This window comes from Canis aureus, chromosome 22, assembly GCF_053574225.1.
Source record: "Canis aureus isolate CA01 chromosome 22, VMU_Caureus_v.1.0, whole genome shotgun sequence".
Lineage (NCBI taxonomy): Eukaryota > Metazoa > Chordata > Mammalia > Carnivora > Canidae > Canis > Canis aureus.
The window spans coordinates 6,704,218-6,728,777 of NC_135632.1; the positions used below are offsets into that span (position 1 = coordinate 6,704,218).

A 24,560-nucleotide genomic window follows, 5' to 3' on the forward strand; every position below is an offset into this window, starting at 1 on the left:
AAAAACTATTCCAATCCCAGCCCACCTCCAGGAGGAGAGACACCTACTGCCACCCATGGACAAGGGGACAGAAAAGCTCCTTTCCTCCTAACATCTTGATTAAAAAAAAAAAAAAAAAAAATACACCGTCAAGGTGCATCACTGTACAGGAAAAACTTGAGGTCCTTACATAGGACAGGGATTTTCCTTGACATAAGAAATTAATATTGTTAGTTGGCTCTAACAGGACAAAGTCAATGCAGGTAAAATAAATAAATTAATTAATTAATTAATAGATAAATAAATAAATAATACAATAATTTTTTAAAGAGCATTAAAATTTAAGGTACCTAACAGAACTGCCTTTATTCCATTAACAGAAACTTGTGAAGTATCTGTCCAAATAAGGTCTCTTATATGATTTCACACACGTGATTCGAAATTTGGGATAATCCTCAGAAGGTGCAGGGAAGGCCTTTGTCCAGCACACTTTTAAGGAGCCCACGAGGGATGTTCTCTCTTGGAATTGACACTTTTAAGATTTGGCAGTTGGTTATTTTGACAGGTTGATTTCACGTCCTTTATTACTTACGGGTCCCAGTGACAAATGGCAGTGCGCTCAACCCAAAAGGACAGGTCTCAAACTAAGGTCTGCAGCGCATAACCTTCCTCCTCAGGACGCAATAAACTGGTTTCAAGTGTTAAAAGCAAAATCCATGGAGAGGTGTAAAATGGCTCAAGTGCAGATTCAAATCTAAATGAAGAATTGTTTGTAAATCTGGCAAATTCTTATAAGACTGAGCCACTATTAAGTTGCCTAATTTTTGCCCAGGGACTTTCTCTCATGCTGTCTACTTATCAATAACTTAATACCCCCTAAACAGAAGGGAATGGAGAACCATAAAAATTGTAGTTCTGTTTTTGTTTATGAATAAGCAATAGAAGCATAATGCTGATATTCAACTATTAGTATTTAAACACCTATTTGTTTTTCTGTATTAACACAGAAAGAAAACCAATTAGTGTGTGTATGTGTGTCTGTATGTGAGTAATTTCTTTAAGGCATTAGCAAACACTAAGTAACTCCTATTATTGATTTATTAACTTCAAAAAAAAGTTTTTCATTTTTTAAAGATTTTATTTTTTTATTCATGACAGACACACAGAGAGAGACAGTGACACAGGCAGAGGACCCTGGGATCACGACTTGAGCCAAAGGCAGACACTCAACCACCAAGTATCCCTCAAAAAAGATTCTACATTTATTATTTTCATTTATCTTCACCCATGATAGTAACAGGTTTTGATTCCATTTGGTGAAATTTTATTTATTTACTTATTTGCTTGAATGCTGCAAAATCTTGCAAACATTTGGAGATTTTTATCTGCAAGATCTAAAATTAATTACAAATATGAAAAAAAGATCTGATGGTGTAAACTTATTATGGGAAGTTTTTTTTAAAGAATAAAAGTTTTTTGTCTTTAAACATGGAATTCAAGGGATTAGCTCCCCAAAATAAATGTATTTAAAATATCTTGAATACTGACATTTGTGTCTATGTAAAAATAGGTCTACAGATCTCCGCACATCCTTGAATAAGACAACAGGTTTCCAATGTTATTAATTCGTAGTATAAGCACATTTCAATTTTAATTTTTAAACAGAATAGGATTATCTTAAAGGATTTATCTTTCTTAAAATATCTGATTTCTTTTAACCCAAGCTTTAATTGGCAGGAAGGCAGTATGTGTATTTTCTAATTAGCAATAGGAAGCTCATCCACCTCCACAAAAAGGGGGTGGGGGGGGGGGAGAGAAAGAAAGAAAAAGAAAAAAATGACCTAAACACTGGGACTGATTGAAACTTCATCTCCCCCTCCCTTCCACAGTCCTCTGGCATTCTGAGCTCCAGCCCTCTGTGTTCCCTTCAGGTGAATCACCGTCTGATTCCTGCAAGTTCAGGAAATGCTCTTCCCTAGTCTACAAATCTCACCTACTCTCAGATGTGAGTCACTTACATGAGCAAGAGAGCAAGTTGCTCCAGTTGTTCGGAGCAGGACAATCCGAAAGGGTGCCTCAAAGGACACTCGCAAGGGGCCCTGGGGAGAACCCACCTGCTCTGACAGGGGAAAAAAATGCTTATTTTTCATGCTGTGCCAGAAAACCCACTTCTCTGTCAACCATAGTTTCAAGGCTTATTCTTAATTAGAGTTGAGAAGCCTGTTTCAACTTGAAGACACCGTATCAGGTGAATGGACACCCAGACACCGCAATGAAAGGTAAAGCAAAAAAATTTTCTTTAATTTTCTTAAAAGCTGTGGTGGATAGAACACAGCACTGATTGAGACTGTAATTATCCTTCTGCTTAAATCTGAGCTCTGAAGAGAAAGTAGAAATTAGAATACTAACTGAGTAAGATAATGTAAGTCCTCTCTGGGAGGCACCACATTCCAAAACAGGGGCCATACGTTCTTCATGGAGGTTCACTGTTTCCAACTCGGGTGGGCAGAAAATGTAAATTGTGTATAGTAACTTCAAAAGCGGAAACGATGATTTGGGAACCACTTATATTTAAGTGACTTTTTTTTTTTTTAAATCACATTTACTGTATTAGATGAGTAAAATTCATAGTCTCTGGTAATTATTTTCCAAGACCTGAAATGTATTTCATGATAAGTGCAAAAAAAAGAAAAGAAATCAAGAGAAAAAGGATGTCTTTTTGTCCAAATTGCTTCATTTGATATAAAAATCTCAATCTTTCTCACTGTACCACAAAGAACAGGGCCATCCTCATTCCAATTCCTTAAGAGATCATGTTAAAACATGTCACCAAAGGCACTGAAAAAACTGCCCGGCTCCTGACAAAGGGCTCGAACACCGTACTTCTGGTTCATATTCAAACTAGGGAAGTTTTTGCTTCACTGAGGACAACATAAAGCAAGTGTGGACATTTAAACTTGTCGAATTTATAACAAAGATGTTACAAGATAGGTGAGCCTAAAGTAGGGTGACTTTTGATTTATTTAGATCAACATTTATCTACCACGGAACCTCGTAACGTACTCTCGAGAGGAGTCTGCTTTCCTGTTAGGTGTATTAACACTTTCAACAACAGCTTTCTCTCAGATTTCTAGTTAGAGGCTCCAACTTACTAACCAACCAACATAAACAGCAGAAACATCGATTCTATATTACCAAAACTCTAGGGGGCAGGGAGAGCCAGACACTGTTCATAGCGTGTATCATGATCATCTCTGCCATTCTGAGGTTAACAAAAATCTTTCCTTCTTGAAATTAAGAATCAAGGAGATTCTCTTATTAGTCTTTCAGCAAAGCTCTTTGCTAAGACTATCATTTCTAACACCTACTTGAAAATGGTTTTGATCTATGTAGGTGAAGGCAGAGTGGCTGGAGCAATAGATTCCTGAATACCGTGTTTAAGGATGTAGGCCAAGGGTGAGGGAGAGGGGGAGTAATTAGTCAGAAAATCGTAACTTTCATGAAGAGGCTGAGGAGAAATTTCCTACCCAGAGACAGTGTGCTGAGAGGGATTACTGCACCCAGGGAGGGGGTCGGTGAAAGGAGACTAAATGAGAATGGATGTTTTTATTTAGGTTACGGTGTGCAAGCCGTCTCCTGAGTCTGCTTGCTTTTCTTCCTTCCATGTTATCTTAGGGTTTCACTTCTTTCAAGAATAATATTCATGCTTAGACTTGTACTCCGAAAATGCCACAGAAATTTCACATAAAGAAGTAGACAAGAATGGTCATTTGTTCTTTGTATGCCTCCAAATAGGAAAATGAGGAAAACCCATAAAACTCCCTCCAAGCCTCTCCTGGTGAGGGCAAAACAGAAGTGAGGTGAAACTGGGTTAAAAATCAGCTGGGAGTAGTCCACAGTCTCCAGGACAGACACTCTCTGCACAGGCAGGGGACAGTAGGTTGATTTAGGGCCGAAGATCCAGGACTCGCAGCAAAATGTAGACTGTGCCCAAAGTTAACAGAGAGAGTTGGGCGAGCCTCTCACTTCTCCAGGAGTTCGCTGCCATCCCTCACAGTAAAATGAGGGGATCGGAGTAGGTGGACATGGCCCTTGCACCTCTAGATTCCCACAATCCAGGTGATATGCCCAGATACTAGGATTGGTCATCGAGAACCAAGGATTGGATCAAAGGAGGAGACTGGGTGGAGCCAGCAGGACTCATCCTCTCCATTTCTGTCCCAGCCAACTACATAACGCTAATCAAATCTCAGCCTCTTGAGGTTCCAGGTTCCCCTTTCCAAGATGGAGATGACCACATTTTGTTCCCACTTTCTCTGGTAGAAAGCGTTGCATTAATACAAATACAACAGCTACCTGCAGTTCTTGTACTGTGAGACCATTGAAAGCAGAGAGGGGGAAGCAGAGGCAACCATGACCTTATGATTAAAAAGTAGATGAGATTGGACTGGGGGGGGGGGGGCAGTGGCATAACAATAAAGTTTTAACAATAGAGAACAATCAGCGGTGAGGGTTGATGGTGGGAGGTGGGTGGGGGATGGGCTAGACGGGTGATGGGGATTAAGGAGGGCACTTGTTATGATGAGCACTGGGGGTTGTACATAAGTGATAAATCACTGAATTCTACTCCTGAAACCAATACTGCACTATTTGTTAACTAGAATTTAAGTAAATTTTTTAAATATAAATACATAAAACTTTCAAAAAAGAAAAGAAAGTGGTTGAGATGAACCACTTATAAAACATCAGGGTGAATAAGAAACAAGACTGAAACATTCTGCTTCAGGCCAAGAGTCAAAGCCAAGCTCCTTTCTCACCAGGAAATAAATAAATAAATAAATAAATAAATTAATTAATTAATTAATTAAATATATATATATATATATATATATATATATATATATATATATTTATACCCCTAAACTCCCAGCCCTGAAAATCAAGACCTGAATTGAGATCAAGAGTCAGAGACTTAACCAACTGAGCCATCCAGGCGCCCCTCACCTGGCAACAATTCTAAATACTCTTCCTCCTTATGTGGCAAAAATGGGCAGAAGAGAGTTTGTTCTCCGTCTCTGTATGTAATCCACGCATTTCATCCTTTATTAACATTCTTATTAACCAAAGTTAAAAAAAAAATTTACGCTAAATGCATTTGAAGAAGAGTGCTGATTAAGTGTCACTTGTCATAAGACATCACAATGAGTCATTCCTATCAGTGACTCTTTAATAAGGCAATTTCTAATAAGAATTTCTATCATTCTGGAAAGAGAAGGTAACTCCTTAAATGACTCTTTCTAATGTATTAGGTAAAACTCATATGGTACGAACTGCCCTTCCAGTCTTAATACTAAAACAACAATCATAACATACACTGATACCTTACTTTATGCCCAAGACCACTGCATAGTTTAATCCACATAAAAAAAAAAAAAAAAAAAAACCTTCACACATCTGTAAGGTGTTTACTGCTATTACCTCCACTTTACAGCTGAGCAAAGTGAAGTTTAAAAGGCACAAACACAGAGCTCTCTGCCCCTGACAGGTCCATCTGCAGTCAACCGTGCTATTAGTCACTACTTTGCTGGTGCTGAGTAAACGTACTGTGTGCTATTACTGACCCCTTTTTTGTGCATAGTTTGTAAGCAAAATTATATAGACTTGTGGTTTAGTCCCTGTCCTGCTTGACTGTAGGAGATAAACGGCTGTCTTGGGTACCTAGCCTGCTACTATGGAGCTCCTCTACTTCATAGTTTTCCCAAAGGAGACACAACCTTGTATCAGCACATGAACCCCCAATTTATGTGGAAGTGGCAGCAGCAGACCAGTTAAGGGCACAACACTCAGAATGACTTGTGTTCAAATCCAGGCCCCGGATCTCACTAGGTGTGTTAACCTGGGCTCTCACACTCACCTACCTGCTGAAGAAAGCCCTCTAAGCCTCAGCTTATTTGAACAAGGGCGGGGGCGATATTCTTCTTACTAACACTCAGGTAGCATCTAAATAGTGAGTGCTTACTGTATGCCAAGCACCAGTAAAACGATCTATAAGGATCAAATGAGATGATACTGTGGGAATACCTCATTCAATCGTCAACTCAATCCAAGGATGAATGTTTTACAGAAAAGAAAACTGAGGCATAGGAGGAGTTAGATAACCTGGCCCATGTAAACGGCAGATCTGCAGCTTGAGTCCCATGTCTCTTTAGTTAAGTTGTGTCTAAATAATTCAGAACAGTCCCGTGGGCACAATAGTATTAACCAGCATTTGCCAAATGCTTCCTCTTATTAATACTGTTGTTCCGAACAAGATAGTAACACAGACTCTGCTGCTGCCAGAAGAGGGCTGGCCAAGAGCCTGAGTGTGCTCTCAGGTCAGAGATACTACTGGCCTTCAGCCACCAGGGCAACTCTCCAGAGGCACGAGAATAGGGTCAAACTCTGGTTTTCAAGTCCATTAGTCTGAAGGGTACTGAACAGATTGAGATTCTGGCTCCTTCAAAAGCAGAAGCCAGTATAATAGAGGGCAGCTCAAGTAAAATAATTCATGATCCCTGCACTAAAGATGCTTCTGACCTAGTTGAAGGAAGAAGAGTGTTAAGAGAAAACCCTTGGGCTGACAACACTCAGCTGTGTGGCTCTGGGCAGAGAGCTCATGGAAGGGATGCGAGAAAGTAACGCATGGACGCGAGTTGCTTCTAGACTGTAGGCACGATGGGACCGGCCACAATCTTTCTGGGATGGATGACCTCTCTGCCCAAACCTCTTCCTCCTCCTACCTACCAGACTCAAAGGCTACAAATGAAACGGAAAACAAATCATCAAGGGCATCTCAAACCAATTTTGACAAATTGGCTAAAAGAGGAGTGGGAAAGACTCCAAAATTAATTGTTTACTGGATACCTTTGCAAAGAAAGACAGTCCTTCATATCATGACTAGGTACAGCGCGGCTACTCAGGGCAGACATTAACACACGATACTTAAATAATCACAGTTACAATTATTTTTTGGTTGTTTCAACCGAACATTTTAAAGGTCTACATGACAAAAACTTTAAACAAGATAAAGTCTTGCATTTATGTAGCACCCACACCATAGGAAGCAAAATGAATGAATGAAAGAACAGTGGATGCCAGCAATACGGTCAACTGCTATATTCATGTAGCAGGATATCATCACTGTTTAACAGATATTCCATTGTATTTATTCAACACCAATATTCCCTTTTGCCAAAAACATCCTAATTTCATGCTGCAGTAAATAATATATTCCAACACTCGAAATTTCTCAAGTGGTAAGCACAGTAGGTTGAACTATATGAAAATGCCACTTTGACTATAAGAATCATGTGGTTCAACCTAGTACGTCAACAATAAGAAGAAACTTTAGACCGTTTTTTTTTTTTTAACTTTAGAGCATTTTGAAAGAGTATTTACCCCAAGTTAAATACAGTGCCATTCATTTCTGAAAACTAATAAACTCTCAAAGCTTGTCTTACAAACTCATCAATCTCAGTTAAAAAGGAAAATACTGAGGGGAAATTAGTAAAAATGAGGGAGAGGTTTGGAGCAGGAATCTGGTAACAAGGCTCTTGATCCCACTCAGAAATGGACAAAAACTCCAAGGTGAGGCCTGGAAGCCCCACCATGAAGGCTGATATCACAAACCGTAACCCACAAACAAACTGTATTTGGTCTGCCCAATGTGTTAACAAAATTAATCCGTAATTATAAATTTATGTAATTTTATGTAAAAATCCATTTGTCTTCTACACCAGATAGTCGAGTAGTAACTGACCCACACACCTGTGTGGCAACAATCCAGGGCCTGACAGTGGGGTGACACCCCCAGACCACACAGTCCCCAGCCCTGCTGGTTACCTCCCCTGATGCTTTGGCTGTTAGCTGTATTTTGTTAGCATACTATACTGTTGATGGGTTCTTCTTCTACCTGGCTCACTTTCCTCAGTGACATTACCTATGGGGCTACCTTTGAATCTGAAACCCTCCACTCGAGTCCCCTTACTTCAGAGTGAGTTGTTCAGAAACACCAGAGGACTGGTGTTTGATGGGTCATCCTCCTGGTGTTTGGCCATGTCTTACATGATGAGATCAGCTGCTAGTTCCTATTCTCTTCCGTAGGCCGTACTCCTCTACTTCAGACGGCAAAAGAAGATGCTCATGAAGATAAAAAGTGGCAGATTTCCAGTAAGATACGATTAGGTCACAGGGGGCCACATTCCACAAGAGCCTAACATTAAAGCACGTATTTCTTGAGCTTCACACTGTTGTCTTCAAGTTCTCTGCCAGACTCTGGAGATAGAAGGATTGAGGGACAGTTGGGCAAACAAGCTGGAGATATGAAGAGTCAGGCAGATACCAGGGACTGAGGAGCACAGCTACAGTACAGGGGAAACATGGAAGGCTCTGAGAAGACGTGGCGTGTGACTTAGACTTGAAAGCTTGCCAGTGGACAAGGGAGAGACAGACAGGGAGGCTCTGGTACAGGAGTGTGGGAGCTGCAAAGTGGACAAGGAGACAAGATCAGGTCACCAGGGTACCGACAGGGGGGGGGGGGTGCTTGAGACGTGCTGTGTGCAAGACAGGAGGCTAGTGAGGGCTGTAACAGAAGGAAACGTGACAGGCAAGGGAAAAACAAAACACATCTGAGAAATATTACAATGATACAAACAGATTACTAATTTCTCCTAACTGAGCAACTTATTGTCATTATACGTCAACCCAGAATTATTTTGGTCTAAATGGTCCCACTAGTTTGAGAAGCACTGGGTTTTTTTGTTTTTTTTTTGTTTTGTTTTTGTTTGTTTGTTTTTTTGAAAATCACTGTTTTAAAAATAAGGTTTACTACCAGTGAAGTTGATGGTAGGGATCACTTTAAAGAAAATGTCACTTGGGTACGTATGCATGTGTGCGTGTGTGTGTGTTCACACATACATACATGACATTAATTTTATATGATGCCAAATCCTTTTATTACATACGTATGGGGGATGGGGAATTTATTTCTTGCTGTTATAGGAGGATAAAATAAACAGTAAGGGTTTGATGCTGTTATAAATGTGAGATATCCACTAGTGCTGAAGACCTCATTACAGAATTATTATAAATGAAGGTAAGGGAGGAAACTGAAGGAGGACTTGTCTCTTAGGAATCAGTCTTATTCAATTAATTTAAACAATATTACAGTTTGATTAAACAGTGATCTGAAGAATGAGGGTAGCTAACCTGACACCCACTCTACTGATTGGCATTCTATTGAGAATACCTGCCACCCCTCATCCACAGCTAGAAAACCATAAGGATGATCCTATTGAACGGTGAAGACCATCATCACCACCACCACCAGGAAGAACAATGTTAACTCTTAAGTACAATGCATAAGCCATGGAATGGCCCTTCTAAAACAAGAAATAGTATCTGCCTAAGCTTGTGAAAAGCATCCTTCAGGATCTAAACACGTCACCTGGGATCCTGTATTTCTGACAACGTCTTGTTTTTGTTTTTTTTAAGAAACCAAAAGTTACTTGAAATATATTTGGCTCCGCATATCCATTTAAAACCACTACTCTGGTTTATATAAAACTATAGCCCTTAACCCTTCTAGCCAGCCTCCTCTATACCAATAATCCAGAATTCCGCTCTACATAAATTAGACTTGGCCTAAACAGAAAATAAAAATATACACTTTGACTCAGTGAACCGTAAAATTTAACCAGATGATAATAAAAATTGTATTATTGAGCAGAAAAAAAAAAGCTATTTCCCGATGGTTCACCCCTATAGTATTATAGTACTTACAAATATAAAATTGACTTTGTATATATGATCTCATGACTTCTCAAAGCACCTTTGGGAGCTAGGCCAGGCATTTCTTACCTTTTTCATTTCAGAGATGTGCAAGTTCAAGCTCTGAGATGAAAAGTGTTTTGTCCAGGGCCACAGACTTAAATACTGAGTCTAAAACTTAATACCTTTTTTTTAAAAAAAGATTTTATTCATTCATGAGAGACACACACACAGAAAGAGAGAGAGAGAGAGTGAGGCAGAGACACAGGCAGAGGGAGAAGCAGGCTCCATACAGGGAGCCCGATGTGGGAATTGATCCTGGGACTCCAGGATCACTCCATGGGCCAAAGGCAGGCGCCAAACAGCTGAGCCATCCACGGATCCCTAAAACTTAATACCTACCCACTGAACTGAGGTCTAAGACATTATCAGGCTACTTCTGAGCTCCCACTCATCAAGCCAACCAGCATAAGCAAAGAGGCTCTGGGGTCACAAAAAATGAAACTCATTTCTTGGCTTTTGCCTCTCACTGTGGGTGATGCTGGGCACGTTGCTGAATCTAATAAGGTTCCTCTCCAGTACAAAGGGAATAACTGGGTTTGGGGTTAAAGTTATACAGAAGCATTAGACACAAGCCTTGTCGTCCTGGAGTTTACAACCCACTTTACATCACTCCTAAAATAAATAGTTATAAAACAAGTAGTCACAGGTCACCTGAAAAAAAAAATATGCTAAATCTCAATGTGAACCCAAATATACATAATTGTAGGCTACAGGTATCAAGTGCAACTTTGAAATCTTTAGAGTAGTACCTGAACAACCTGAATGAAGGACTGTGTACTTTACATTCTAACACCTTTGGGATGTGACTCTATGCAAGTGCCCTATGATGACAGTGACCTAATTTTATTACAAAAACAAGTGGATTGTATTCAGTGAGATAGCCTGTTTCTTTCCCAAGGCCTCCAGCAAAGCTGCTAACAGTGTTGGAAAACTCTCCCATCCTCCCTCCCTCCCTCCCCATCAAGTTTAAATTGGGAGAGACTCTTGGATTACAGGCAATTCCAAATGTGAGAGGCTGTCCCTTTTAGCAGAAACTTCATATTAGATGTTTTTTGTGAGCATTATATCTTTACCACTGAATTTTAAGGATACTGCTGCAGTATTCCCATATGAGCTACTCTTTTAGTATAGCTTTTCTTATAGAAAAGCACTTCACAAAACCCCTCATGTCTGAAATTCTTACAAGTTCAGACATGAGCCTTTAAAGATCATACTGGGAAGTGGAAGACAAATAAGAGACGACAACCACTGCCACCAAATTATCACTCCACCAAGTAATCACTCCACCAAATAATGGACAGCTGAAACCAGGGAGAACGAGAGAGCAAGCACTTAATGGACATTAATCTTTCAGATCTTGATCAGAGAGGCAATAAGGGGACCCTGTGCAGCCAGAAAGAATGAAGGCATCGCTGTGTCCGAGTGGGCACAGCTGCTAAGGCGGGCTTCCCCAGCTAGGCACAAGGGGCTTGCCAAACATGCTGATATCTAACAGTGAATTTTAAGGACAAGGCTATGTGCCCAGGGTAGCAGTTCAGCAGTGCTGGATGCTGATCCCTCCCCTGGTCCTCCCATCCGCCTTTCCAGGGAAACAGCAGACGGCTAGACATCCAACACACCGGACTTCATGCTTCTCCTCCAGCTTTTATAATTTTTCCTTCCTTTGGACCCAGAATCTCAGTTCTCTCACCCATAAAAGCTGTTGAACAATAAGCAGTAGGGTGGTCTACTTAAAGATCCCAGCACAGGGATGAGCACAGAGAAAAATAGCTCACCTAGACCATTAATAATTCTGCAGTAGGAACTAAATAAGGTCCCTGGCCACTATTTTTCTGGGTTGCTAACAGGCACCAGGAAAATCACTTGGAAAGAATGCTAAGCTGTGGTCCCTAAAGCAAGAAAAATCAGGGCTCAGGAGGGAGGAGGCAGAGGAAGAAGAAAAATATATTTATGTTCTAAATAGAACATTTGATGATCCACATAGTTCGAATGTAGCCACGGAAGATGAAATGATAAACAGACCAAAGTTACAAAATGAAGTATCTGTAGGATCAGACCGGTAATGCTCCCAAGTGAGGCGGCCCAGGCACGTCAAGAGAAAATGCTGTGAGCCGCTAAGCCAGAGAGCAGACTTCTCATCTGGAAGAGGCAGCTAATACTGCTGGTTCATGGTTGGTGTTTGCATCTCTCATTTTTTTAGCAGAGGATCCAAATCTGGGTTCTTATGTGAAATTTCCTGATGTTTTTTAACACTGTTTCAGGCCAAGCAGAACTAGATCTCCAGTGAAAGAAGATTAGCAGTTCCTTCACCAGCTAGACAAGGGAAAACAAACCCCACCTCTGCCCTATACCCTCTTCTCCTACTTTCTACCCTCCAAAATGAAGCTCCAGAATTGTTCTCCATTGTTATCCCAGGGCAGTGTATTAGAACTGCAGCTTCGGTTTCGATCAGATCGGAGACGAATGCTGACTCTACCCATTACTCGCATTGTGAGTCAGGGCAACTTAATTACCTGTCTGCACCTCGGATCTTCCCACCTCGGGGAAGAAAAGGGAATAAACCACGTAGGTCACAGAACTGCTCTGAGGATTGTATGAGACACTAAGCAACTAGTCTGAGGTCTAAGATAAAGGAGACGCTGAGAACACCTTGGTCCTTTTTCCACCACCTGCATTTAAAGACAGCTTACAGCCAACGACATAGCCACATAATTAACAAAACAGTCAAAGGAGGATATCAATGGGAGGCTGGAAAAAAAAGAAACACAAAAAACAGGTCTCTAAGCATCGATACCATCTAACCTCAGGAATGGCTGTGAAGCTTGGGCCTACCACAGACATCACATTCTTGAGTGGTTTCATCAGCCCTCAGCTGGGGGAGCACAGGGTGGCACAACAGGATTCCCGCCCATGAACAAGGTCCTGGAACCTAGCCATTACTACCGCTGAAGCAACTCTCATTGCAACACCCTGCAGGCGCTGGGACATGCACAATGCACAGCTGCTCTGGACTCAACCACACAGGGAGCTCTGCATCTTAGGGGTTGTCAGATGAGGCTTAGAGAAAGGGCAAGCTCTTAGAGCCAAAAGATCAGTCAACTGGCTCCTCGCAGGGTGGCTGAGACCACAAACCACCCAACAGTATCAGCATAAACAAGGCGGCAAGAACTTGGTTCACCTTGTGTCCAAACTACAAATCACCAAAGAGATTCCATCGTGTCCCTATGACACACAACAGGAACTAACAAGATAGCCCCTACCCTGTGCAGCTATGCCAGCTTCCTCAAATATTCTCATTTCAACCTTGCAGTCATCCTATAATGGCCATATCATCATATTAATTTTATACACGAGGGAATGGATGGTCAGAAAGCTGGAAGGTAAGAGAGCTGGGGTTGAAACCTAGACTCTATCACACTGCCACCATACTTGGCTAGCAGTAAGGACAAGGGTGCTGGTTTTTTGTGTGTGTGTTTTTTTTGTTGTTGTTGTTTTTGTGGGAGTGGGAGTTGTGTGTGTGTTTTTTGTTTGTTTGTTTGTTTTTTAAAGCCAAGCAAGAAAATATTTTAAATGCAAGGCATTAAATGAGAAGTTAAAGTCTTCAATCAATCCTATGTCTGTCTACCTTCCACCTTTTCTCTCCTTCCCACCACAGGCATGCTTTCTTTGAAAGTGTTATCTGAAGTCCTTTCCTTACATCCTCACCTCACCAACATTACTCAACCCTCTGTAAATAGGCCTCTGCTTCTGCCCTATGCCACCCCCCTGCTTGCCCCCCACCACGTGCACGTACACACACAGTACAACACGTGCAGCCCTGGCAAAGATGAACAGTGACCTCTTTGTTAACCGAATCCTATCCAATGGCACTTTGCTGTCCTTTATCATTTGATTTCCCTGCAAGATATAACAAGTCACAGCTTCTCATTTACTAAACTCTCTTCATGGTTCACATGACATTACTCTCTTCTAATAATGGCCCAACTCTCTGGCCACTCCTTCAGCACCCCTCACCGCCCTCACCTAAGATGCTCCTTAAAAGGATCTACATCAGCCCTGTCCCATTCTCTCATACCGGACAGGTTCATCCTGGGCAATCTCATTCCTTTCCCATAGCTCTTTCCATAGCTGATCCTGTTGACTTTATATCACCAGTCAGAAGCACTGAGCTCCAACCTTGTATCTTCAACCACCTAGTAGACATCACACGAATAAAACGTGAGCATCCTAACATCAACAAACCCAAACCAGAACTCCACTGATCCCTCTATATGAGCCTCCTTTCATTGGCCCTAACATCTCAAATACCTGGAAGGCCAACACTCCTCCTCCCTTTTCAGCAACATCAGTCAGCCCCTAATTCTTCAATATACGTCAGATATGTCATAACTCTCCATCACTCAGTGCTAACATCATCCTCAGATTACTGAACCTTCTTTGGACACACTCAGCATTTCTACATGCTCCTTTCCCACAGGACCTTCAGCAAACCTGCCACAATGCCAGTATCACCACAGCCACAGAACCTCCCTGATTCCCACTTCCCCTCATCAGGGTACACCTATTTCCATAGTATCCCAAACCTCTCATTCTGTACTTGGTGGTCTCTTTACTTCTAGATCCTCAAGTAGACTATAAACCCCTTGAGGACAGACACTCAGTGTCTTCCCTCTTCATTTTTATAATACCAGAGGCTGGAACATGAATAGGCTGTCAGGAAATGACCTTAAAGAAGAAGTCATATTAGGGTTGACACTGAAAAAGGAGAGGTAGAGATTTATTTCCAAGGTAGGGGAAAAGGGGGAGAAAGGGGGTCACTCAAGAGTAGGAATGAGTATGAAGAAGAGCAAAGGGCTAAACATGCCATAAGAGGCAGCAAGCTGAGTAATGTAAGGAGTTCCCAATCAAATGAAAATAATCTTTAAATATCATCTAGGAGAGAATTAATGGAAATATTACAAGCAAAAAACATTTATATAAAGCACTTATTTATGTATCAATAATCTAATTTAACCACATAATGATGCTATAGAGCAGATATTGTTATTTATTATTATAATAATAATTAATATTAGAGCACACATGATTCAAAAGATTTTGGGCAATTTATCCCAAGTCTACTGCCAGCTCCTAATTATCAGAACCCAACATCTTTTGGCTTCCATACTCCATGGTCTTCAAAATGACAAAAATAACTACTATTTGATTAGTAACTGTAATTCAAAAATTTCCCTACTATATCGTAAAGTTTAGAAAGCAAAAGAAAAGCATGACTGGGCTGCCTAGGTGGCTCAGTGGGTTGACTTCAGCTCAGGTCATGATCAGGTCCTGGGATTGAGCCCCATGTCTGGCTCCATGCTCGGCAGGGAGTCGGCTTGTCCCTCTCCCTTTCCACCTCCCTCTGCCCATGTTCTCTTAAATAAATAAGATCTTTAAAAAAAGAAAAAGAAAAGCATCACTACTTGAATTATTAAAAAAGAAGAATCCAGCAACAAGCAGCAGGAGAAATTTGAGAGGAAAGAAGCAGAGAGACCAGAGAGGAGGTCAATACAGTGGCCCACACATGAGATTATGAGGGCCTTGTTCTGGAAGAGGTCTTTGAGAGTAGCAAAAGAAAAAAAGAGGAAGACCAGGTAAGGGACTGAGTAGGTGAGGGGCAAAAAAAAAAAAAAAAAAAAAAAAAAAAAGGAGCTACCCTATAGAGTATTGAGGTTTTAAACTCCTTTGACCACGAGATGAAGGAAATATTCATAAATAAAGACAAAAGAAAAATTGGTTTCTGTGGAGAAAAGGGAAAACAGTTTAGAGATTTTGAGGATGAGGAACATCAACATATAGCACACTCCACCATATACATTTTATTTCTCTTGGGTAGATACGTAGGAGTGGAATTGCTGGGTCATAATTATAAGTCTAGTTTTAACTTGATAAGAAACTACTGTTTTCAAAGTGGCCATATCATTTTAAATTCCCACTAGCAATGTATAATACTTTGTTTTTCCACATCCTTAGCAACACCTGATATTCTCTTTTCTGTCGATAGTCATTATGGCAGGTATGAAACAGCATCTCATGGTGGGTTTTTATTTAAATATCTCTAATGACTAATGATGTTGAACATCTTTTCAAGTACCCTTGGTGAAATGTCCATACAAATCGTTAGATCATGTATTTTCTAATTCGGTTGTTTTCTTAATAGGAAGTTGTTAACATTCTTTGTATATTCTGAATACAAATCCTTTATCAGAAATGTGATATTTAAATATTTTTCCCCAAGTCTCTTTTTTGGGTCCACCTTAATGGCTGTCTGCTGTCTCTCTTGTTGCTGCCTGTGGCTGACCCACTTCTAGACACTGTTCCTCTTCCAGTGGGGGGTAAGCCATATGGGAATTCTTGTTACTGAGTAAGGTATATGTCAAGAGGAAGAAAACCATACAACCTGGGAAGAGAGATTTGTAAAAATCAGGATATATTTATCAGTTAAACTCCATGAAATGTTTCCATGAGAAGCTGGATTTGAGAATAAAAAGTTTACTGAATCCAAGGATCATTATTATGAAGATTAGAAAACTGTTTCAGTCATTTTTCCCAGTAAACTTTAGTAAGTAAAAACAAAGTAGAGTTTCACTTCCTTGCTTTAAAAAAATCCCTTGACACTGGCACCCAATAAGGAAAAGACTCTTAAGAGCCCTCATCATCGTCTGTGCTCTATTAACCAAAAAATTACTTTTTTAGTGCCTACTACGTACTACATACTGTAGCGGTTCGACATAAGGCATGGATAAGGTATCTAAATTCTAAAAGAGATGATTTGGGCCAGGAGGGGAATCACTAAAAATTTGCGAACCATTTTTTCCACCTACTACCAAATCTAGCACCTACGCATCATGCGATACCAGGGAACAGAAAACAAGGGCAAAACAACAGGCAAGGAAACAAGTGCCTCTCTATTGCTGAGAAATTCTTCAATAGACTTCTGTCTGCAAAGTGCTCTTTCCCTGCTGACTCAGCCAATGTAACTGCTTACATCAGCCAGAAATATGCTTTGTACTTAAAGGGGAGGAGGTTACTTGGGGTCTCTTTGCAGCTGTATGGTATATGAGCAAAAATCAGTAAAGAGACATTAGAGTCTCATATGGTTTCATGAGCAAGTGTGACTTCCCCTGTTGCAAACCATTCATTCCATAAATCCATTTGACTGTAGCAGCACACTTGCCCACAGTTCTCAAGATTTCTTTTTTTTAATCAATACCTTGGAGAACCCAGAAACAAAGAATAGAGAGGGCTGCTTAAAAGAGAAGGGGGAAGAAATATTTTATAGCATTCAGTGTTACATGCACATATGATCTCAGTTAATCTTTATAAAAATGTGTGGAATTCTGAAAGCTTGGGAAAAGTTCAGGAATGTAGCCAAGATCACACCCCTGTCACTCAAAGCCAATTAAATTATTCATTCCTAATCATGCCTTGAGATTGGATGGAATGCAGTGATCACAGAGAAACACAGGGGCTTATAAAACAAACATTCAAATGATATTAAATTCTTAAGGGAAATCTTGAGGAAAACACAGATACTACTCATGTAAATCAGAGTCCAGACAGAGATTTTGTAGGGTTTTCAGAGCAATTCCAGAAACATCAGGTGACTTGATAGAGGTCACACAGCTGGTTAGCGTAAACCCAGAATTAGAACCCCAGAAATTATAAGCATAGGATATTGAAAGCATATACAACGTGAGCATATACAACACTCTTACATATATCAGTGCTAGATCTTTAAGGAAAAAAGAAAACAGATTTTTTTTTTTTTTTTTAACAATCACCAATTGCATATAAGTCCCATCATAGATGCATTTGTTATATGCTCAAGTTGGGGTAGGGGAAAGAATCCAGTAGAAGCAGGGATGGGAAGATGTAAGCTAACACCTCCTGAGTGCATTCCAAGACCCAGGCTCTGATAACTGTCTTTTGGACTTTTGGATTCTTTCACATAATCCTTATGATAATTCTGTGATATAATTATTAGCATTCTCGTTTCAGAGATGAGGACACTGAGTCACAGTGATATCAGTGACTTTCCATGGCCACACACTGGTGTTAGATAGGCAGCATACACAGAATGGTCCTTGCTCTGTCACAGGCTGGAGGAGGACATAAAAGTAGGCAACTCTCGTGTGGCACAGCTGTTCATGTCCAAAGAGTAGTATGCCTTTTCTGAACCTCAAAAGGATACTTATATACATATTTTTTTTAAATGATGGGTGTGACCGGGTGGCTCAGTTAGGTGTCTGTCTTCTGGTTTCAACTTGGGTCAGGACCTCAGGGTCATGGAATCGAGCCCCACATCAAGCTCCATGCTCAGTGGGGAGTCTGCATGTGATTCTCTCTCTTCCTCTCCCTCTGCCCCTCTCCCCACTTGTGCTCTAAAGTAAATCAATCTTTAAAAAAAAAAAAAGGAAAGAAAGAAAAGATCAAATTATTGTGTTCATATTCCTTCCTAACTTATCCCCATTCTTTTTTGCCCAGGACTCAAGCCAGGAATAACCTATGCCAAACCATTCCCGCAGCCATCTCCAAGTGTTTCCTGACACGTGTTTTTGCTTACAATCCATCACAGCTAAAGAATGGGGCTCAACTTGACACTTGAAAAATTACCAGGTAAGCCAGCCATCAGAAAAAACGCACAGAAAATCTTCCCTGATCAATAATTGTTTTTATACTGTGTGACAATTTGGGAATTTTACTGGTCACTGAACCAATTAACAAAATAAATCAGAATTTAAAAAAAATAAAAATAATAGATCAGCATTTAGCCTCTCATTAAAAATAAAACAGCAAACAGAGAGCATCACTGAGAGAAATTTAACTTGATATTACTTAATTCTAAGCTTTGTTTCCTGTACGGATCATCTCAAAAGGACAATAAAGATTGAATTAACATTTGGGGAAGATTTTTATAACCAAACTAAAGTACTTATTACTTTCCAGATGTAATAGTTTAAAAACTAAGGTTCAAAAAAATAATAAAAATTCAAATTAAAAAAATAAAATAAAATAAAATAAAATAAAATATAAAAAATAATGTTCACTGAGCTTTCCCAGGAATCCAAAGATCACATCCACCTCCTTTTCTGGGTAACTATTTTGACAATGACCATCCAAGAGCAGCTGTACCATGGTTGGGACTCCCTGTAATTGGCATGACTTGTGAGTTTCATTCCACCAGGCAAGTAGAGCAGTGACCTATTGATACCTTCACATTTTGTACCAAAGAGTGACACATCCCAAAGAGCGATAATGCAGCTATACCAAAAGCAAAAAGACCAAGGTTCTTCACCAACTCCATCATTCTTAATGTGACTGCAACTAATGAGACAAATTGTAATTAACAACTTTAAGGTACAGAGTGAACATCCTACTAAGACTGTCCTCGAAATCATGTATTCAGGGAATTTATCTCTTGGGACATCTGGCAAAACGGCTACTGTTTATTCCCCTTAACAAAGTTATGAAGTGACTAAACCAGCTCTGTCAAGTAGAACTTTCTGCAATGACAAGAATGCCCTTTATCTGCACTAGCCGATTCAGGACTCACATGTGGTTAATGCTCTGTATGGCTACAAACCCCATGCATTTCTCCAACACATCAGCCCAGACAGCCACATCCTAGCCCTCAACACCTGCACTACAATACCACTCACACATACACACTGGCACCGAATGTTAATTTGCTATGGAACTAGAGCTCTTTTGTCATCGCCTTTGTTGATCTAATTTAAAAGGAGTCGGGAGAGGAGAGAAATCTGCACCCTCAATTATCACTCTGTATCAAGCTCTGAGCTAAATAATACAGGTAATAACGTCCTAATAAACAAGGAGTGTGTGAGAAAATAGCCTTTACATTGTAAAAACACCTTCTAATTTTTCTTAATTGAATCACCAAGCTACCTGTCATTAAAAATGCTCCCTAACTTTGCTAAGTTTTTTACTGACTGTAGAACAACATGATAAAATGGTCTGGGTGAAGACAGCCACCTATTTTTGATGGCCATTGTTCCTAAGCAGGAACACTGCGCACAGAAATGCTTCTAGCACACCCACTAGCTTTGGAAAAATTTTGGGGCAAGGACGCAGAAAAGAAATAATGGGAATGGCTAGCAAAGAAGAATATAACATAGACTTAATTCTTTTAAAAAAAAATCAATTAGACAAAACTCTCTATATGAAGTTTTGAGCCTTCCAGAGCAATCCACTGATGGTTCATCCTGCTTACGAACCATTTTGTTCCTCTCTATTACCATATTATTTCATAAAATAACTCATAACAAGTTTAACCACTAATTTGCTTAAGCTGCATTATAAATGTGGAATTTGTGAATGAAGAAATAACCAAGCCCAGGCCTATCCTACTGAATTAAAAGTCCTGTATTCCAAAATGTTAATCCTATACATAAACTAAGGAAGCAAATACCATGAGGTGATATAATCAACAAAGCTCAACACGAGACTCCCAAAGCCACAGTAACCACTGTGGAATAAGGCCACTCGTGCTTGATATTTGCCATTTACGAGACCATATTCGTTAAGTACTATTTTTGACATTCTGATTTAAGACTCCAATCTTTAATAACAACCATAATTGATCAGTAAATCACCATTTACTACGAGTGCCTCTTCATACAATTAAAACTTTGAAATATAATGACATACTGGGCAGACACACAATCCCTAACCAACCCTGGGAAGTATGGGTCTTTCCATTCCACAGTGGACATCCGCAGCAGTCAACACCAAGGGTTGAAATACTCCAGGCCGAGCATGCAGCAGTTTGTGAACCATTCTGTTTGTAATTATAATGGCTTTGAAAACCATTCATAATTGTGGCAAAGCACAGCCACTGTAGCGGGATATGATGTGGCTGCCCATTTTCAGTCTGTGCCCGTTGGCTGGGCCACTTACCCTGATTAAAACCTGGTTGTCCTCTCTCCATTTCCCACAGGGTTCCATTCTGGGTTAGATCAAAGTGTCTGCTAATAGCTTAATTGAGAAAACTAATTCAAGCACTATCTTCACTCAGGTAAAACTGCACATCTTAGAAAGCTTCTAATAACATGGATGCCGATGGGGATATTGTGGTGCAGAAGCAGCCAAGAATGCAACACTCCATTAAGTCGAAATAGGCTTGAATGATACTGTTCAAGACAATATTTGAAACTGGCAACAGTAATACAGATGGTAGCTGAATCAGGCATTTTAAACGTATAAAGCATAATAATGCTATGGGTATCATCGTAATAGGCTAGTCCAGGTATAAATTACTAGTCTGTGTAAGGATATTTCAGCCAGGAAAACCAGTTTTTAAAAACACTGTTGCACGGAATAAAGGGCAAGAATTAGAAAGAGGACAAGGTTACTTGGGAAGAGCCTACACTTAAACTTCAGGCAGCAATTTAAGAACCTGTTTTTGGATTACAATCATCAAACTATCGTTCCCTGTTTTCATTTCTTCAAAGAAGCGAACTAATACATATACTACACTGCCTGTTATATAGAGAAATGAGGGCAAAATTAATGTTGTTAGCTCTAAAACAATATCGTTCCAAAATATAATTGTCATTATAGTAAACATTATTCATTAGTGAGAAGTAAAATTTCAGTAACGACCTTCCTTGTAAACTTACATACAAAAAGTCCATTTTGAAAATTGCATTAGTCCTGCTTTAAAGGGGCGGAGGCAGATGACAACATATAACAACTGGGAGGGGAAAATGTTTGCAAGGAATGGCAGGCTGAAATGCAAGTCTGATGCCGGAGCAGGGAGGCTAAGTAGGAAGATTCACTCTACAGTGGGGTATGAAAGAAGTTTTCAGCAGACTGAGGAGTCTTCCAGCCAAAGTCATCTGTCAGAGGAAAGTCTTCTGTCCCAGAAAAGTCTTGTCTTAGTTCTCCTTCCTGTGCTCGGTTACCGGCCTGGAGCAGCCTATGGGAAGCGTCCATCAGCAAGGAAACGGTGGTGGACTCAGAGCCCTGAGCCCCTGCTACGATTTTGCTCCCCTCAGTAGGAGATCCACAATACCCATGATGCTCACACAACGTGGTACTGATTGTGATGGAGTGGTATGGGATATATAACAATATGAACTAAAAATCCCAAAACAAAAGTTAGAAGTTTAAAAATGTTTATCTAAGTGCGAGTGGTATAATGTAGCCTTGATAATAAAAACAGGCATCAGCCTAGAACAGTTTTTGACAAGTTGCCCTCCAGGATAATTGTCACAATGGTATATTTATTTGCATTTTCAAAAGACTGACATAAAGAACCAGAAATACCACATTTTACTCAAGGGATCTCAAGTGCGATGTGTCTGGGGGAAGAGGATAAGGACTTGGGAGAGAGGCCACCAATACTTCGGTCACTCAAAACACTAAAGATGCAATAAAGTAACTGTTTAAATTGCTAAAGGCATTTTTTAAATCTGCCCCAAATAGCAGTCGCCTATAAGGGAGACTAGTGGTCTGTGGGACACACATGTGAAGCTCTGACATGATGTCTCCCCACTTCTCCTACAGATAATGAGCTGCACAGCCAAGGGAGTCACGCTCCAAGTAACATGAGCGATGGACCCGGAAAGAACACCACTGTTAACAACGAATTTGACACTATCGTCTTGCCTGTGCTTTATCTCATTATATTCGTGGCAAGCATCTTGCTGAATGGTCTAGCAGTGTGGATCTTCTTCCACATTAGGAATAAAACCAGCTTCATATTTTATCTCAAAAACATAGTGGTTGCTGACCTCATAATGACGCTGACATTTCCATTTCGAATAGTGCATGATGCAGGATTCGGACCTTGGTACTTCAAGTTTATCCTCTGCAGATACACTTCAGTTCTATTTTATGCAAACATGTATACTTCCATCGTATTTCTTGGGCTAATAAGCATTGACCGCTATCTAAAGGTGGTAAAGCCATTTGGGGACTCTCGCATGTACAGCGTAACTTTCACAAAGGTCTTATCTATTTGTGTTTGGGTGATCATGGCCGTTCTTTCCTTGCCAAACATCATTCTAACAAATGGCCAACTCACCAAGGAAAATATTCATGACTGCATGAAACTTAAAAGTCCCTTGGGAGTCAAATGGCATCAAGCAGTCATTTATGTCAATAGCTGCTTGTTTGTGGCTGTGCTGGTGATACTGATCGGATGCTACATAGCCATATCCAGGTACATCCATAAATCCAGCAGGCAATTCATAAGCCAGTCCAGCCGAAAGCGGAAACATAACCAGAGCATCAGGGTGGTGGTGGCAGTGTTCTTTACCTGCTTTCTACCCTATCACTTGTGCAGGATTCCTTTCACTTTCAGTCACTTAGACAGACTCTTAGATGAATCTGCACACAAAATTCTGTATTACTGCAAAGAAATGACACTCTTCTTGTCTGCGTGCAATGTGTGCCTGGATCCAATAATTTACTTTTTCATGTGTAGGTCATTTTCAAGAAGGCTATTCAAGAAATCAAATATCAGAACCAGGAGCGAAAGCATCAGGTCACTGCAAAGTGTCAGAAGATCAGAAGTCCGCATATATTATGATTATACAGATGTGTAGGAGTTAAAGGCCCCTAGGCCTACTTGTCTGTTGAAGTCAAAGTGTACAGAATGTAAATAAATGTTTCTTTTGATTATGCTCGCTTCAGTCTCTCAAATACGGAAAAAAGAGAAATAGAACGGTATGAAACTTGGGCGTAATTTGGAACTGAGCAAAACATTAAGGCACACCAAAGAGGGAGACAGGCAAGAGGCGGTGTGTAGCTGAGTGACAGGTTGGTGACTCGGGTCCTAGGAGCAGACTGCAGAGCAGAGAATGCCAGGGCAATGCCGGTGCACTGCAGCCATCTGCCAGGAAATGCTGCTTTGAAGCCACTTTGGAAAAAAGAGAAAGTTTAGAGAAAAAAACTATGTGGCTGTAAGGTTGAACATTTGGGTTCATTTATTTCTGATATAACTGAATACATATTAATTGCTGAGCCTTCTGTCATTCCATCTGTGAACACGTACGACCTTTGGCCATCATCCCTTCACCATATTTACAAATGTCTACGCACATTAGAAGAAATTTGTAGTGTGGGGTAAGATGGAGAAGATTCAACTCCATCTTTTGAGCGATGTATTTCAAAGACTGAATTCGGTTAACTGATTTTAAACTTAGGCTATTTCAGAGAGAGGAAAAAAATGTGACTCTTAAGAGAAGTGGATCTTGGGTAAAACACTACATTTGCCATTATTGTAGTGCTTTGCTGCTAAATCCTCAAGGGGCAAGGGTAGAGACAAGAAGATGGAGGTTTGGTTAATAAATATATGTGGCTTGCCAAAAATCCACTTAATATTCTTTATTTTAGAAAAATTGGGAGTTCCTGGGTGGCTCAATCAGTTAAGCATCTGACTCTCGATCTCAGCTCAGGTCTTGATCTCAGGGTTGTGAGTGAAAGCCCCCATGTTGGACTCCACACTGGGTGTGGAGCCTACTTAAGAAAAAGAAAAACTATTAGCAAAATAGTCTTTCCTTTAATACTGTTCTCATTAGATTGAAAATATCACCTTAAGTTAAAGGACAGAGTGCAATAGATTACAAAAAAAGCACCCAGGGAACATTTTTAATCTTAGAAGATTTTCTTCTACAAGATACCCTTAGGCCTTCATTCTTTTC

The 24,560-nt window shown here is 40.2% G+C and overlaps 2 protein-coding genes across 8 annotated transcripts in view; one reads left to right on the forward strand and one right to left on the reverse strand.

Moving 5' to 3' along the window:
- The window catches only part of MED12L (mediator complex subunit 12L), a 323,065-nt gene that overhangs the window by 112,183 nt on the left and 186,322 nt on the right, over positions 1–24,560 (reverse strand). The window lies entirely within an intron of this gene.
- On the forward strand, positions 1,963–23,538 carry GPR87 (G protein-coupled receptor 87). Its single transcript, XM_077864693.1, has 3 exons — positions 1,963–2,258; positions 18,376–18,507; positions 22,420–23,538. Exons 2-3 carry the CDS (start codon positions 18,474–18,476, stop codon positions 23,460–23,462), a joined length of 1,077 nt encoding a protein of 358 aa, XP_077720819.1. The 5' UTR covers positions 1,963–2,258; positions 18,376–18,473; the 3' UTR covers positions 23,463–23,538.